Source organism: Ascaphus truei, chromosome 2, assembly GCF_040206685.1.
Source record: "Ascaphus truei isolate aAscTru1 chromosome 2, aAscTru1.hap1, whole genome shotgun sequence".
NCBI lineage: Eukaryota > Metazoa > Chordata > Amphibia > Anura > Ascaphidae > Ascaphus > Ascaphus truei.
Genome location: NC_134484.1, coordinates 23569755 through 23588045, shown reverse-complemented (window position 1 = coordinate 23588045; position 18291 = coordinate 23569755). Strand labels below are relative to the sequence as shown.

The window sequence follows — 18291 nt, the reverse complement described above, 5'->3', positions numbered from 1 at the left end:
GGAGGGGGTTGTATTGTAGTGTGAATGGGGTAATTAAGTGATAGTGGAGAGAGGGTGTGGAAGAGTGAGTGAAGTGGAGGGAAGAGTGAGAGACAGATGTGTGAGAGGAGGGGGATCGCGAGGGGGCTTGAAAGGGGGGCATGCAAGAGGCTGCCAACATGGGGGATAAGGGGAAGCCTGGTTAAAATTCTAGTCTGGGGCCTGAGAAATCTGCCTGCAGCCCTGTCTACACAGCAGTGCCTATAAAATTCTATGTACATTGTGATGTTCACAGTCAGTGCTATATAAAGAAAACAAATACTATTATTAATGTATCTTGGATTGAGATAATAAAAGCAACCCCCATACCCCTCCCATACTGATAAAGAAACAGAAATCTTAGATTAGCAGTAATTCAGAAACATGAGGTTTACCATCTTTTTTCATTTTTTATTTTATTTGATACTGTATGTTAATTTGTATTAAGATTTTGGAGAGTTTCCCTGAATGATTACTTTTATGATTTAAGTTGTGTATCTTTTCCATGAGTTTATATATACGATTGGGTATGTTCATTAAGCTCGGATAATGGCATTTCCACGGAGATGCATCTCGCTGTGTTCATTCACCAATTCCCACGTGGCAAGAGAGGGGGGACAATCAAATACAGAGACCAATGTACAATATCAATAGGCCCATTTGCTTCTATAGCCCAAATCCATTATTCTCCACTCAACATAGTGCAACAAATAAAACCTGGGAAATATGCAACTTAGCTCATTGAAAATGTTTTACATATTTTTTATTTGGATAATTCCCAAGTAAAGTATCATCCCACCTGTCATTCTGTCTCCCCCTCCCTTTCCGGTGTGACTTTCCGGGTATTTGTTTTTTTGGACAATTTTTAATGAATATATAATTATAGATAATATATGTGTTTGCAATTAATGTTACATGAACATGTACTAGTTTCTGAACATAGGTGGCTCTACAATAAAGTCTCCCGGGTATGAAACTGGGGCAAAACAAAAAAAACTGCACCCGATTTAGTAAAGTGGAAAATCCAATTGAAAGTGCTGTGCTTTTTTACCTAACTTTTACAGCTGGAGAATTTTAATACAGTACATTACCCCAAAGAGTGGAGGGGAAGTTGCCAGCATCATATAAACTTGAAAACTGCTGATACAGGTTCTGGCAAAGCTTCGTGCCAACAGAAAACGGCAAGTTATTTTATCTAGTCCTGATGCCAGCAGAGTGAATGTCATATTTCTAAATAGGAAATTACACTCCACTGAGCAATGGTTTTAATTCAATTTTCCATGAAACCTACAACGATGGTTTAATACCTTCAGAATTAACACATTGAGAAAAAAAAAAGAGGCAAACAGCGCGCTGCCAGGGAGTCAGGTGGTGAAAAGTAATATCCTATTAATTACTGAATAAATAGGATATTTATTACTGAATATATAGGATATTACTTTTCACCACCTGACTCTTTGCTCTGGATTTCTATTTCGATGGCTGGCACGCCACAGTGGACCACAAGAGACTACAGGAGTGGGTAAGACTCTTACAATTATTCTTTATGACCATTATAGATGAGTACCTTTACCTGGATCATTCATATAAGGTGTATGTGAGGTGAATTGAGCATTATTACGCTTCCTCTAAATACCTTGATCTTGGTATATATTGGTGACTCACAGGCCATTTTGAAATATACCTACTCTGCTATAGTCCATTTGGGGCCCTTTAAGATTTATTGACTACTGGATGAAGTTTATTAACGGTTGGAGCACCCTTCCCCCCCCTTGGACACATAGAATTAACACATTGCACCGAGCTACTGTATATTTACTAAGTGTCGCTACACTGGAGGCCACGATGAAAGGTGCCTTATAGAGTAGCAGTGCGTAGTACCCTGTATGGTCCTTTATGTCCTTGTGCCACCGGAGGCACTTTAAACATTCAAATAATTATAAACATTGCACTGCTTGCCTGCCCCCCATGCCCTTAAACTTTAAAAAAAACTAAACCGTGGAATGTGAACATTACAGTGAGCTCGGGAGTAGCAAGTGTGTGCAACAAAAATGCTGGGAAGCTGTTCTTCAGTATTAAATACTCTTTCTTTGATACATATGGTACAGATTTTGTGCCACAGAATTATACACTTTTGTCTTTATACATATTGTACCTGTAAGTCCCACTATGTTTATGTTTAAAAGCATATAAATATGTGCTGCATTACCTATTACCCTTCTGTCTTTTCTCCTACTGCACCTCCCTGGTTGTTCCTCACACGCTCATCCCTTTTCTTTCACTGCACCAGTGCTTCAAATATCACCATATACTATATATTCTTTTTGTTATTTTCCCTGTCAGCCTGTCTTTTCCAGATAAAGAGTAAAGGGCATTTACTTTAATTTCCCACCTTTTACTTCCATGTTTATCTTACTTTACCCACCCAGCCCCGCAGGTGTACTCTCAATCATGTTCCATTCTATTACCTTAGTTAACCGGCTCACAGAAGAGCCTCTCTGTGGCATGCTCGACGAAAACAACCACACATTTTGTTTGTTTGGCATGCAATATTTTATAATATTGAGTATTTAACATACTGTATGTGTAGTTGTGACATAATTAGTCCCATCATTGTTTGTTTTGGTGAATACATTTGTATTCATTTAATTTCAGTTCCAGTTCATGTAATCCAATAAATCATAACTCAGTACATGGAGATATACAGAAATGTTTTGGGCTGATTGAATCCCAGGCATCATTAGGAGCATAAAAAAATACATCAACATATACTCCAGTATAGGTTTGTGCAGAATAGTTGTACAGCCCGGTATGAAGCACAGTACGTAGATTCAAAGGGGAAGAAATATTTAATGTACACCACAAGCGGATATATGCCCTCATCTTGATCATGAATTACCAAGGTCCTGGCAAGGTCATTTATATAAAAAGAAACCTGTGTAGAGACACCTAGGCACAAAAAGGAACACACCTGAAATTCCTGGGATACATGCTAATAAGATATGCAAAGTACTGTATATTTAAATTAACATGTTTACCAGGTATCCCAGGTTTCTTTCTTTTTGTGCACACGTGTCTCTCCACGTGTTGTTTGAAGGTTGATATACAGGCACTTCTTAGCCTCATTACCCGACTCTAAAGGAGGTCACATCAGATTCAATATAACATTGGCAGTGTGGGTGCTGGGTGGTAGGTGCAGGCTGAGCGTGAATAAGTAGATAGGAAAAAGATGGGCGCCAGGAACTTTCATAAAACAAAAAGGTGTTTTATTTGACAGGGGTCAAGAAGGCTCCACAGATATTGATGTACTTGGCAGAAAACATGTGGCAAACAATATACTGTAAGTATATGGTATTAACAGCGGACGCCCTGCACTTCCAGAAATGTTGCTGCCTGCTCTCAGGAACACGTTACTATACTTTTGGGTCTCATAGTATTTGGTCATCTGACTTTAAGTGTTGTCAGGGGTGTTCTTTACTTGGACATTAGTGACATTATTAACCCTTGTGAATAAATACTAGTGTTGTTTAGAAACAGTGTGTTAAGTTTGCTACCTTGTGGCTGAAGCATTACCAATAGATATTGTTGCACATATTGCAGGATTTCTTCAGCTTTTTCATTTGGATAAATTTGCTACCTTGTGGCTGAAACATTACTAGTAGATAGATTGTTGCACACATTGCAGGGTTATTTCAGCTTTGTCATTCGCTTTTTTCAAGGGAGTTCTTGCACTATAGGGGTAAGGGAAGTACCAGGATAATTTTGGTCTCTGGGAACGGGCCAGAAGAAGGGGCTAGGAGCCCCGAAACATTACATTGTCCCCCTTATTCCCCTGTTTTATCCCCCTCCTGTTTTCCCTTACCTCCCTTCCTTCCTTTTTTGCCTATTACACGCAGTATATTATCAGATACCATTTGTGGTTTGACTGTATAGACTAGAATAGCATCATTGTCCATTGCAAATTGTTTGCCAGATCTGTAGTTATTTTTTATAGTAAAATTTATTTTTTTGCCGTTTGTGTCGTTTTCACGTATTTTTCTATTTGAGTGCTGGGAACACTTTCTTTGTTTCTTAAACAATATACTGTATATCGATACTTCATTCCCGGTAGCTCTCACTCCTATGATGGGGAAGTACTTCACTTGTTACCCATAGTAAAAAACAGATTGGCAGTGCTTAGTAATACCCCAGCACTTGTCGAATATGCCTTTCATGCATACACTTTGGGCTCCTGAACAAGCAACCCGCTATTATGTATTGCATTCTTCCTCCATACCTACTCTATCAGGAATGCACAGGGAACGTTCTGGTTGGGCCATTCCAAACATACTCCAGAGTTACTATACCAAGAACTCCTATCAGGAGCATGCTACATCTTTCTCAATAGTGAGAACAATCATAATCCCTTACTACTGGCGCTTACTTAGATTGGGGCATGTTTCTTAACAGAAATCAAATATCTTAATACACTTGACTATACACACAAACCCATTTATAGGACTCACAGCGAGGACCTCAGTCAGAACTCTGAAGAACCTGCTTCCAGAACGTAAGGTGGAACTATATATACCCTCTATACTCCTTATTGTGACATCACAGGTCACAAGACATACTCTACAGGGTAGGGGCAACACCAGAGTGAGCCCACCCACTTAAACAGTTAAGATCGTTAACCCCTTATAAAACTTGTAGTCCCCAAAGAGGAGGCAATTTACTGTAGCACTTGGAGCTCTTGTAAAATAGGTGTCTCTCTATCTTTCTGAATGTGTGATTAGTGGAGGGAGGCAGCATTTCATACATTCGCACAAAAGTAGGCGAATGTCCCTTTTTTAAACCATATCTGCTGCTAAGAAGAAATGCCACATTCGCAAATTTGAAATTCTGCAAATAATTTGCCAATGTCTTCTCACTATCCCTGGTGTTTTGGTTTTGCATCTGTATAGATATTGATCCTGAAGGGAGGATTACTGATCAGAGATTACATAAATGTATATCTTTCAACTTCGAGCGTACAGCACTATCTATTTGTGTCTCTCATTTAAATCAGTTTGCAAAACATTGATTGACATGGTTAATTATATTGAGAAGGATGCTTGCAAAATATAATTAAGTGAGGGCATATATCTTTTAATGAAGAAATTCTTATTTATTTAGATTGGCAAAATAAAGTGTGTATATTGGCTGTTGGCTGCATTCAGCATTGACACTTACGTCTTTTCCTGGGGATCCTTCACGTCCTGGAGGACCTGTCACACCCGTCTCGCCCTTAAAAGAAGAAAAGAAAGGATTCATATTTAATCAAACAACCCAATCCCTTTATATGTTGTTTTTTTTTATTAGCTCTGTGGCGGCTAATCGTCGATTTTATATGGGAATTTCTCTCATCCCCCTAGGACGACCTCCCAATTTCTTGACAACTTTGCCGCCTGGCTGCCTCACTTCCACTCTTCTCACACTCCTACTGTCATCCTGGGAGACTAACATACCTATTGACAGGGCTCAAGAAATACGCTCGACCATGGCGAGTTGATCTTGGCAGCTGAAAGTAGTGATTTAACCCCCTCCTTCTCTCACACTCACATACCTGCCTTCGGTAGAGCAGGGCAGCAGAGGAGGAAGACGGCGGACGGTGGCAGGAGAGGAGGACTGAAGACCACGGGAGCGGAGTGGTACAGGAGGAAGACATCTGGCAGCGGGAATAGAGGGCCGAGGACCATCATGTCAATGGAGGAAGGCAGAAGAGGCGTTAGGCAGCGGGCGGCGATGGCAGGTGAAGAGCATTGACACCATGTGAGCGAAGCAGAAGAACTGCCGGATAGGAGCTGCGCTGTAGCAGCGACAGACCTCGGAAGTCAGTAAAGACTTCCATGTCGGACCACTAGGGCGCACTCCTCCTGAGTCGTTCTCCTATGTCGCTCACATGGTGTCAATACTCTTCTCCTGCCGCTGCTACCACCATCCACTAACGCCTCTGCTGCCCTGCTCTCCTGACATGGTGGTCCTCTGTCTTCCTCTCCTGCCGCCAGCTGTCTTCCTCTTGTGCCACTCCACTCCCGTGGTCTTCAGTCCTCATCTTCTGCCGCCGTCCGTCATCTTCCTCCCTGCTCCAACGAAGCCAGGTAAGTGAGAGAAGGATGGGGTGAAAGCAGGAGGGGGAAAAGAGCGGAAGAGGAGAAGGAGTGGGTGAGAGCGGAAGTGCACACTCAGTTGTACAGTGCTATTAAAAAATATATTTTGGGGGGTGGGGGGCGAGTTCCATTTTTATCTGGCGAGTTACATTTTTCATAATTTGTCAAGCTTTGCCTATTGACAATCCCAATACCACTTCAACCACTCATTCTCTCATTGACCTCCTCCTATTGTCTCTCAATGGACAACTGCTCCCACAATGCTCTGTCATTGGGCCTCTGCTCTTCTCACTCTATATCCCTTCTCTTGGTGAATTAATACAATCTTTTGTCTTTCAGTATCATCTCTATACTGATGGCACCCAAATGTACCTCTCCTCTTCTAACCTCTCTTCTATCCCATGTCACCAATCCTCTTTGCAATCTCCTCCTGCATGTCCCACCGTTACTTGAAGCTTAACATGTCCTAAACAGAACTAATACTCTTTTCACTTTCCACTGCTAACCCCACACCCACAGTCTCCCTCACTGTCAATAATACTGTACCACAATCTCATAAACACCCCAAGTTCACTGTCTGGGTGTTATCTTTGACTCTGATCTCTCCTCACATTCCCCTAAGTCCTGTCATCTCCACCTCCAAAATATTGCCAGTATATGTTCTTTTCTCACTCATGATGCAACTAAAATTCTAATTAACTCACTCATCTTGTCCCGTCTTGACTACTGCAACCTTCTTCTAGTTGTAATTCTCTTGGTCCACTTGTCTGAACTTTAATTCACACAATTGATGCTGCAGTTAGACTCATCCACCTCACACACCGTTCTACTTCTGGTGCTCCACTATGCAAATACCTACACTGTCTTCCCATATCCTCTAGAATCACATTTAAAACCTAGCTCTGACTTACAAAGCTCCCAACGACCCTGCTTCCGCCATTACATCTCAGTCCCCATCCCCAAATATATCCCTACATTCTGCCCATGACCTCCGCCTTTCCTCCTGTCTTATTACTTCCTCTTACTCCTGCCTAAAAGACTGCTCCTATGCTGCATCCTCTCTCTGGCATTCCCGACCACACAAGATCAGACTCTCCCCCAGCTTTTAGACATATCAAAAGTAGCCTTTTCAAGGAAGCCTATAAGTCAAACCTCTAACATCCATCTCACCCACACTATCCTCCTTCAACCCTATTGGAACCAGTTGTGCAACTGGAAACATCTCTATACTATCTCACACCCTCTAACATCCACATCCTCAAACTTTAATTGGATCAGCTGTGCCGCAGGACCATACTCCCTCTTCAGGCAAACTCCATCCACAATGAGCAGCCGCTTCACCTTTTGTTTCAACATATCCCTCATGGATTGTAACGAGCAGAGACCTCATTACCTTTTGGATCTATTTGGGCTTGTTTGTCCTTATTTGGTATGAAACTCCGTTTATGTAATTATCAAATCGCTGTACCCCCATTATACCGTGCTGTGGAATATGTTGGCGCTTTACAAATAAACAATGATAATACTATTAATTACAATTGAATAAGCCCATAAGACCACAAGTGCATACAGATGCAACCATCGGATTGATTCTGAGGAATTCCATGAACATGTCGGGGAAAATCTTCAGCATAGTCCATGGACGCTGTAATGGCCCATCGGATTAACACAGCAGGGGTCCCTGCGTTTGAATGGGACACACGCTGTGTGAATCCTACTGGGCTGCAAGTCCATTCAAATGCAGGGACCACCGCTGTGTTAATCCGACGGGCCATTACAGCGTCTATGGACTATGCTGCAGTGTGTTTGCGAGATGCTTGTGAATATTCCTCATACGCTGGCTCAAAACCAGCAGTTGCACCTGTATGTATTAAACTACCAATAGTTTCATGTTACACTGTAGATACAACATATGATATAAAACTAGCTTAGAATAATTCAGACACCATATCAGAAAATACAAAACGCTTTGTTAAAACTTCTTGATCAAGTTTGTAATCATTATGTTCTGTATTCTAGATACAAGTGGATGTAATCCACTGTACAAGGCAAGGGGTGCGCAGATTACTCACTCTGGCACCAGGTAAGCCTGAATCTCCTCTGTGTCCCTTGAAGCCCTGCAAGAATGAATTCATTATGACCTTTTAACTTCAATATGGTATAAAAATAGCTTATTATTACGTAAGTTGTAATGCATATTTTTGGAGCAGCATAATAATAATTATTCGGTAATATTTGTGCAGAGGAAACATCTCAACTATAAAGGTTTCTTGTTCAGTTATTCCTATTTAAAAAAATATAGCCTTAATCACAATGATTTTTAAAAAAAACTATAATCCCAACAAAAACAATGTACAAATGTTATAAAGACCATATAAAAGAGTGTGTTTTTCTTCTAGGATCTACAGTGTGAAGCAAAGTTTTATATCTATATAAAATGTGTAGTTACAGCATATTTGTATTATGTTGACGTAAATAAATATGCACATAATGTTAACGTTTGCTTCGGGAAGAACGGGGAACCACAAATATTATCAGCAAATGGAACACATTGTTACCAGTGGATAGAAGTGGTCTGTATTAATACTCCCAGTCCCCTCCTCCCCTCCCCCCTCCCACCTACTGAACGTGGGATATAACCTGCTGAATCATAGCAGCACAACGGGGAATTACTGTACAGAACATACTATCACTTCATTCCACTAAGGAGTCTATTCATTAAAAGGGAGTAGTCATTCTTGGCCATTCACTTGATGGGTGTAAAGAATCAATAATGTCTATTGCACTTCAGTGCATAAACCAATAAAACCAGAGATGTAAAGATTGCTAATTTGTCAAAGCACAGCAGTTGCAAGACTGTAGAAATGCTGGTGCACAAAACAAAATGGTGAAATCAAACAATCAATAGGATTCACAGATATGGGGGATTGCGGAGTCCAAACATCCTCTTATAGCTTTTTGTCAATTAAAAAAATACAACAACAGAGAACTGTGCACATCTGATAATGGAAGTGTGGAAGTGTGGAAGCAACAGAACAACAATATTCACACAGTGTAATAAAGAAAAAGTTGATTTTACAATCCCTATAGGCCAAATAAAAAGCAGAAACAATGTGTGCGGTTATTCTCTTCCATGATCCCATACAAATCTGTGCACCATGCAACTCCTGCTACTGACACTCCCCGGGGTGCAAGCTGGAGTCCATGGGGCTAAATTGGAACACAATTCTTTGATACATAGGAGCAGGGTCATAATTCCCCCAGTTATGTTCTAAAGTAGCCTTTATACATAGACCTCTATGTAATGTATGCATCAAAGTGAGTGGTTTGGGAACACTGGTTTAGAGCAGGGGTGCGCGAGATTTTTTTTTTAGGTGGGTGGGGGGCATGGCGGTTAATCATACTCATCAGTGCGAGGCCTCTGTAACTCACTTACCTGAATTCAGCCGGCTTCGGGCAACGCATCGACATGAGAGGAGAAAAGGTGAATGGCGGTGCAACTGTCTTGAAGGAAAGATACCGACCGGACTGCAAGCTCCGCAGTACAAAATTACTTTATTGGCAAAACATTAAAAACAGTAAGAGAGCAACTCTTACGTGTTTCGTGTGGTCCCCCACGCTTTATCAAAGCGTGGGGGACCACGCGAAATGCATAAGAGTTGCTCTCTTACTTAAGTTCCATCACTATGCTGATGACATCCAGATCTATGTTTCTTTCCAGGGCTGGCCGGGGATGGCTGTTGCCACACTGACGGCATATCTAGATGAGATGGCAGCATGGATGGAGATGGTTTGGCTTAATCTCAATCCTGATAAGACTGAACTAATGATCATGGCTTTGGCAAGATGCCTGAGTATGAGACAGGGGGTTTGCGAGCTTCCCCTAATGAATGGTGTACAGCCGCTGCCCATGTTCCAGGTTCATAACCTCGACATGCTCTTTGACCAGAGTTTCAACATGCGAGCCCAAGTGGTCTCCGTTAAGTCTGGCTTTTTTTTATCTGAGGCTGCTACGGAGCTTGTGTTCACTCCTCATCTATGGACCTTGAGTTCATACCTTTGGTCCATACTATGGTCCATGCCTTTGTGTCTATGTGATTGGACTACGGGAATGCCTTATATGCAAAACTACCGGTGTACCTGATGTGGAGGCTCCAGACAGTGCAGAATGCTGCAGCTTGGATGCATTTCTCGCTTTCAGCATATTCAGCTTCCAATGATCTTCTGGGTTCAGTTCAAGTTGGCCATAGTGGCCTTATAAACCTTGCAAGGTCAAGGGCCTGCCGATCTGCAGTCTCGTTTGAAGCCGCGGACGGATGCTGGCTATGATCTCAGGTCCTCAGGGGGGTGTCCGCCTGAGTTCTGCACCCTGCGCTGGGTGGGCCTTCTCGTGTGCAAATTTAGAGTTCTGAAATGCGCTACCGCCAGAGCTCAGGTGTATATCTGCTTTACCAGTGTTTTGGGCTCGGTGTAAGAATGACTTCGTCTTTCTGGCTTTTCCTGTCTAACAAAACAATTCTATATCATTTGAATTTGTTTAACTGTAAAGTATTGCAGTGCCCCCTTAAGATAAATAAACGATGATGCCGACGTTCATACACATGAATGCATTAGGAACTGCTTGTCTACTTACATTAGCCTTTTACGCCAAGAAAAACTATTTTGTTGCTTTGTGGAGCATAAAGTGGTGCATGCTTGCAATTTATTATGACATATCATTTGCATATGTACCCCACCGACAACATGACAATTCAGCCTCTGAACCAACCCTGCAGCATAACTTTAGTTAGTAAAGAATGACATTTATGCATGTGCCACACACAATCTGCTACTCGTCTTTGCATCAGTTTTAAGACAAAATTACTTTTAGCGATATTTTATACTTAGGCACCTGTGAGGTATAAAGCTTGCACACTAACTACTTATTGATCCAATAAAATCCTATTGCTTTCTTACTTACTCTGCTCCTCTATGGTTCTGAGCATACTTACAGGCAATCCTCTGCTTCCCTCTCTGCCTGGAAGTCCGGGTTCCCCTGCTTTCCCCTATGAAACAGTACCACATTCAAAGATCATATTTCAATGTAAAAGACAGTAAAATTAAAAGTATTTTCTGTAAAATAAATACATAAATGTGATATAATCTTTTATCACACTAGTATAACGTCGGCGGTAGCCTATATTTACTCATTGGTTCTATGCCACGAGGCTCCTTAAGGTGTCTCCAAGCGCGGAAAAGTGTCTTATGATATAGCACTGCTGAGTTCATATGGGCATTGTCTTTTTGAAGATGTAGCCGACTTCATTACTCCCTTAGTGGGATTTGATGCGATATTCTAAGCCAGGAGTGGTCAACTCTAGTCCTCTGGGGCCACCAACAGGTCAGGTTTTGAAGATATCCCTGCTTCAGCACAGGTGGCATAATCAGTGGCTCAGCCAATGACTGATTGAGTCACCTGTGCTGAAGCAGGGATATCCTTAAAACCTGACCTGTTGATGGCCCTTGAAAACTGGAGTTTGCCAACCCTGTTCTAAACCAACACTGCCATTGAATCCTATGGAAACCGTGATATTCTGTGTGTGCACTGGGTATGTTTTGTTTTCTAGGTTGAATAATGAAGCCTGGTACAGTACATCTGTAGTTTCAGAGACAAATGCTCCTGATACGCTGTGTCTAGGGACAAATAGTAGCGACTGAAAACAATCTACAAACATTGTAAACTGCATTTTACAGCCAGATGTGCCATGGAATTACAGCGCTTTAAAAACACGTCTTCAACAACATCCTCAGTTATTGTCATTGGTAGGGAATATATATATTTTATGCCATGTACACTGATGTGCCCTGCAGGCTATAACACCCCTGCTAAGGATATCGCAGGCTCAGTGTAAACACTCCAATGCAATGCCTATGCTTAGTATTTGGTATTGATCAGCTGGCAAACAGCTTTCTTTACAACAAACACTACATTTACTTCTGTGCACACTTTCACTTTATGTGACAGATTATGTAAATAGGATTTATATTTATTTAGTGGAAGACAAACATTTTGACAGTATAACTATGTGTGAGTAAAAACATTGACTCGGGGTGAACCGTGTTTAATTCCCAGTGTCAGCTCCGTGTGACCTTGGGGTGTCACTTTATCTCCCCACCAAAATCATAGATTGTAAACTAATTTAACGCAGGGACTGTGTCGGTAAATTGTGAAGCGCTTTCAGTCCCATTGGGAGAAAAGCGCTACTGTATATGTAATTAAGTTATTATTATTATGCAGGGTAGTAATAATAATCTCATTGGTACCCAAATGTGTTCTGACGATTTTATCATGGAGGGCAATATATTAAAACTGTTTGAGTAATAATTGCTAAAAGCAATTTAGTGAAGGAGGTAAACATGCTGATTACAGCTTATGTTTCACCCATTACCTGATATATCTGAGGGTAAACAGGCCAGTACAGGAAAGACTCACAGCTGTTTGATCTTGAGCATGTCAATTATCTAGAGAGCTGGAAATTGAAACATTTTGGCTGACTCAGCTAATCAACTCAAGCGTTTGTAAATATGTTTGCCAGCGTGGTGCTGCTTATTAATTATAATTAGAATGATGATAATAATAATAATGACATACTGCTTCCCCGGGAAAGCCTGGTTTTCCATCCTTTCCTTCTTTTCCAGAAATGCCCTGAAACAATACAGACACAGTAAGCAATGTGTGTTAGGGGAGAAGGAATGACTACCCAGATACATACAAGAGTTGATGAAAGCAGCATTGCTACTTTATAGCATTCAGATTAAAACCACTGTATCCATTTTTTAGAGCATATGAAAAGATTTCCACCCTATACATTGCTATTATTTCTGAATTACCTTAAATCTCATTTGCAATTAAATGAAATACATAGAATGATGTCATATTCTTCCCTAAATATAAATATCACTTGTGAGCACATTCACCTGTCTCAGACAGGTTTGCAACCCCTGCTATCTTCCATTACCTCTTAGCATTCAATGCTAGCCAGGGATTCTGGGAAATGACATGCAAATGAGCACAGTGTCACCTATTACTTCAGGTCTATTTTAACATAGATCCCTATAAGCTTATATCTGCCGTGTTACACAGCTTTTCAGCACAGCCTGGGTTAAAAAAGTGCATAGTCAAATAGAACCTACTCACAGACGGCTGTTTGGACCTTTTGGGTCTCGGTGTGAGGCTGGTTATACTGGCTTTGAAATGCAACAAATATTCTCCCCTGAAAGTAAAGACATGGCCACACAACCCCCTGCTTTCATGCGGTGCACAGATTTAATTGGTGGAAAAGACAAAGCCGCAGTTTAATATATATATATATGATTCCCAGCAGAAAATGTTGTTTTTTAGGCTAGTCAAACTCCACTTAAGGGAAAAATATTAATTACATTTCAGTGAAATTGTTAACCCTACACTCATGTAAGTCCCCCTCCCACCATAATATTAAACCCCACCCTATTTATAGCCCTATAAATAACATATACACCAGGAAGGGCCACAGCTTTTAATGATAATCATGTTAAACATAACAAGCACATAAAGGGGCATTGCATGGCAAAGCCCACTAACAACCTAAGGGTTACGGATACCGTGCCTGAACACCTGCTCCTGTTCTCTGACCTAGATTGACAGTTCCCAAAGACAAGTCCGGAGCACCTCTTTAACCCACCATATATTAGGCTGCCTTGCTTACGGCCTTAACCATCTTTACCAGGGCCCACCAGCAATTCTATCCTCCCCATCATACAAAGCCAAAATAATCCATTCCTGTGATGAAATAGCACATTTTCAACCAGCAACATATACAAAGAAGCAACATACTGTATACAAATACTAACAGTTCAACAGTACACCCCATTACAAAAATCTATTAACCATCCCTGACAACCACATTCCCAACCTCCCCCATGTGTGTTCCCCCAATACCTGAAGGAGGATTGACACACAGGAGGGAGGGAACCTGCACACAAAGAGAGGAAGAGGAGAGCACCGTTCTGGGCTATTTATGCCCCCACAGATCCTGCCTTCCTTACAACAAACATCCCACCTCTTCCAAAACCCTGCCCTTCCTTCTCTTGGTCACAACTTAACCCTATAACTACTGGTATGGGGACCCACATCGCCAAGGTCAATGGCCCCCTCCATTATATTCCCGGGGGCTTCTTGACACTTAATCAAACATGGGCCATATATAATAAGTGGTATGGAGTGTAATTGTGCTGGAATGTGTTGTGTGGCCTAGAACTAGACTTGGAATAGAAACACTGCCATTAGTTAAATATTTAATAATTTAATAAGTCATAAGACACCTTCCAGTACCAGAAAGCATTTTACTTTCTGTTTTGTTCCAGGCAATTACATGAGCAGTAAAAGGTTTTCCGGTGCCAGAAGGTGTCTTAAGGCAAAGCACCACTCAATAACTACGGGCATATGTGTATACAGTAAATGCTATTGTGACCTAGTATTGCTGTTTAGGTTTACCGGTATTTCCAATGCAGTTTCAACTAAGATAAATGCAATAAAGTATAATACAAAAAAAAACTATATTTTTTACATAAATGAGAAAAATACGGTAAATCATTTTTTAATCACAAAGAACACATTCTTATTACTAATGTTTAAATCTGCCAGTAGATTCCAATGAGTCTCTAGCAGTTGTCTCAGGAATACTACTGCTTAGAAGTTAAAAGTAGAGAATGAATGTAGAAAACATGACGGATAATTATATACAAAAAGTTAAAATTGAGTCTGCTCACTGAAAAAAACTTCAGTACAGTATGCCTTTTTTCTCCCCATCACTAATTCTTAGTGCCCTTTGAAGAGTCTGCTGTTACACTTGGGACATATTGGGTTCTATTTACTAATATCTCCTGACATCAAAGCTAGGGCAGAACTATAGCCAGAAACAGCACCATGTTTACCAATGAATGGGGATCCCATTGAAAGCAATGGGGTTCTTTCCTCTGGTAAATCTCATGCAGTTATTTGGGTTTTGATCCAGCGTTGCACCGCAGAGACTGTAGTAAATAACCCCCATCATTTCCCAATTTTATTTTCATATGTACTAAGCCATGGCATCATCCAATAGAAGCTACAAATATGACAAAGTAATAATACAATAATTTTAGAAGAAGAAAAAACGAGGAAACCGCTGATTACTGCATATACTTTTAGAGTATACAGCAATTTCAATATAATTTTGGGGTCATGATTACAGCGTTTTACTTACCGGAAGTCCTGGCAACCCTGGGGGTCCCTGGGGACCTCCTGGACCCTCTTTCCCCTGCAAAGAAAATACCAGCAATTACAATTGGTTAAATGGGCTGCACTGATGTACTTGTGTATGAAGATGAGGCGGAAATTGCGCATAGGGGTAAAGGCTAATCAACTGCTAATAGCACATTCCCAATTAGCACAATTTTTTTTTTTATCAATAAGAGATGTTATCAGGTTTCCCACAAAACCTCAATGTTTGGAGAATAATTTGAAATGGCAATTTTTCCTGTCCTACAGTGTTTGATAGTTTCTGGATAGAAGGCTGCAGTTACAGTACACGTCTTCTGTTCAGCAATTACAGTAGATGCGGGACTGATGAAAGTAAGACAGCTATGGCGAAAGAATGATTCTAAAAAACGCAAGGAACAGAATTTAATGCAGAAGTTAATTTCAAGAACCGTGCCTCCCAAAAGAAAAAAAATATGTGTACATCAAATGTGAAGGTCATAAGACTTACCGACCTCCTGCAGTGTTTTTAAGGGAGCAATCCATGCAATATCCTACATGTGGTTTTTATTTATTTTTTAAATAAATCAGTTCTGTAGTATTAGATAATACTTGCTACATTTTTTTTATTCAACATTTAAAGGAAAGCCATCCAAGCCAGCAACACTTTTTGCACATTTTTTTTTCTATCTAGGATTGAAGCAGGGGGTCCCCGGAGCAGAACCCCATTCATTTCAGCACCTGGGACAGCGGCAGATTTCCAAATTTGCCGCCCCGAGGCACATGCCTGTGTCGGCCGCCTCCTTTCTGCCGACCTCCTGCTCCTTTGAAATCCCAGCGTCAGCGACATCACCAGAGTGACGCCGTACAGTGGCGCGTTGCAATAGAAACGTGAAGTCATAACGTCATTTGATGTCGCGACATCACATTGCCATGGCAACAAGACACGGTGTGACATTCCGGCCGGACGTCCGCAGAGTCACTTGATGCCGGTATTTCTAAGGAGCGCGAGGGTGGCAGAAAGGAGGCGGCCGACAAAGGCAAGTAGCTGCCCATTAGGCCTGACAGTGCGGCTAAATTATAAACTGCTGCCCCAAAATGTTGCCGCCTTAAACGGGCCTAATGGGCAATCTGACACTGTCCGAGGACCCCCGGCTTCCAGAGATACTTACCTCTCAAGTAGGTGCCGGTAGCAGCTCCCACTGAGCAAGCTGGGCTTTAATGTTTAAAGCTCCCGCATCACGTCGGCCAATAGAATGCCGCACCGATAACGTCACAGCTTCCTATTGGCCCGCAGGGTGTGAGATCTTTGAACAGTGGCATTAGGTGATCCCTGGCAGCCGAGGAGAGCTGCTACAGGCACCTACTTCAGAGGTAAGTATCTTCGGAAGCAGGGTGTCCCCAGTGCTGAAATTAGCAGGAGACCACTGGTCCAATCCTACATAAAGGAAATTACAAACACATTTGTCGGCTTGAATTGCTGCTTTAATGCCATTTTTAATGGGTTTTAATCTGCTGAGTATCTTTTCAATTCTATAGCAGGCCCACTCTCCCCAGCAGTGCAAGATCTTTGCAACGCTCTCCTGTTTATCATAAATTGTTGCCAATATTCCCAGCAGTTTGAGCTGCAAACTGTAACAATAGATAATGTAACCTTAGTAATATAAGAATATATTGTAGCTGCAGAGTTACACTGACCGAAGGATTGATTGAAACAGAAAACCAAAGAAGCAGAACCTTTGCCTATTGATCACGGGAGAACCAATTGATCGGCAGCTTAGGCAATTTGTTTTCAATAAAAGTAATCAAAGCCTGCATGTGTCAAAATAACAGTTATTTGTGTTTTTAAGTGCCACTTGGACCGCTTTAAAACCCACAATTATTTTGTGACAGTCTACAAAATGAGCACAATGTGGTGAGTTATATTTGCTAATTTAATCAAGAAAAAAAAGCTTGATTTGTACAGGAACCCTACATAAAAAAAGCAATGAAAGAAACCAGAATATACAGTAAGGCTGGGTAAAGACAGATATTAAATAGCCAAACCCTCCAAATAGGGACGACCGCTATTTGGTCACACAAGAGTACAGAAAATAATAAAGTTTTAATATAAATAAAAATAAAACACGACGAAACACTTAAAATATTGATAATAAAAATCCCCATGTGCTGGGTGGAAGCAGTTATATATTATATCGGTAATAGGCAATAGTGAGATAATATAGGCATCTAAATTGATTTTTATTATCACTATTTTTTTTTTTTTAAACTTTCTTTTTATTGGTTTTTGCATACATACATAGGATAAAATAATATCGACATCCATTTTAGGTAGACAAAAGACTGTCTGGGACATACGACACAAAATGGGTCACATGATGGGGAGACGACAAGACAACACAACAACAAGACCAGGACTACAAAGGAGAGTGGGGAGGGGGGAAGTTGGGGGGGGAGGGTCAGGCGATGGGTGTCGATCTGTTCATCCTCGAAGCGCTTCCACCAGCCGATTGCCACTTCTGCGGTACAGCTCACCTATCTCCACATGAGCGATACTGCTCCCGTCTTACCGGTTCTACATGGGGGAGCCCTCCGTCTAGTCAGCCCGTCCCGTCGTGCTCCAGGCCACCAATCAAAGGAGAACTCACTTGCCTCAATCATAGCCAAATTGTGGCCTCATTCACCCCTTGAATATCTGTCTGGGCCAGCCAAGGCAACCAGACTTTTTGGAATTTATCGTCAGAGTCATTAACAAGGCTCGTTAACTTTTCCATCCGGCATATGAACCAAATTCTGTTCCTGATCTTTGCTATTGATGGAATTGCGTTCTGGTTCCACAATGCTGCGGTCTCGCACCTCATAGCTGTTGCAAAGTGTGCTATTAATTTGTTC

At 41.3% G+C, this 18291-nt stretch overlaps 1 protein-coding gene across 1 annotated transcript in view; it reads right to left on the bottom strand.

The window, feature by feature from the left end:
* Positions 1–18291, bottom strand: part of COL22A1 (collagen type XXII alpha 1 chain) — a 515441-nt gene that overhangs the window by 19478 nt on the left and 477672 nt on the right. The window contains exons 51-55 of the mRNA XM_075581796.1: positions 15407–15460; positions 12778–12831; positions 11138–11191; positions 8219–8263; positions 5230–5283 (exon numbers count right to left, since the gene is read on the bottom strand). Coding sequence (XP_075437911.1) covers positions 5230–5283; positions 8219–8263; positions 11138–11191; positions 12778–12831; positions 15407–15460 — 261 coding nt within the window. The remainder of the gene's footprint in view (positions 1–5229; positions 5284–8218; positions 8264–11137; positions 11192–12777; positions 12832–15406; positions 15461–18291) is intronic.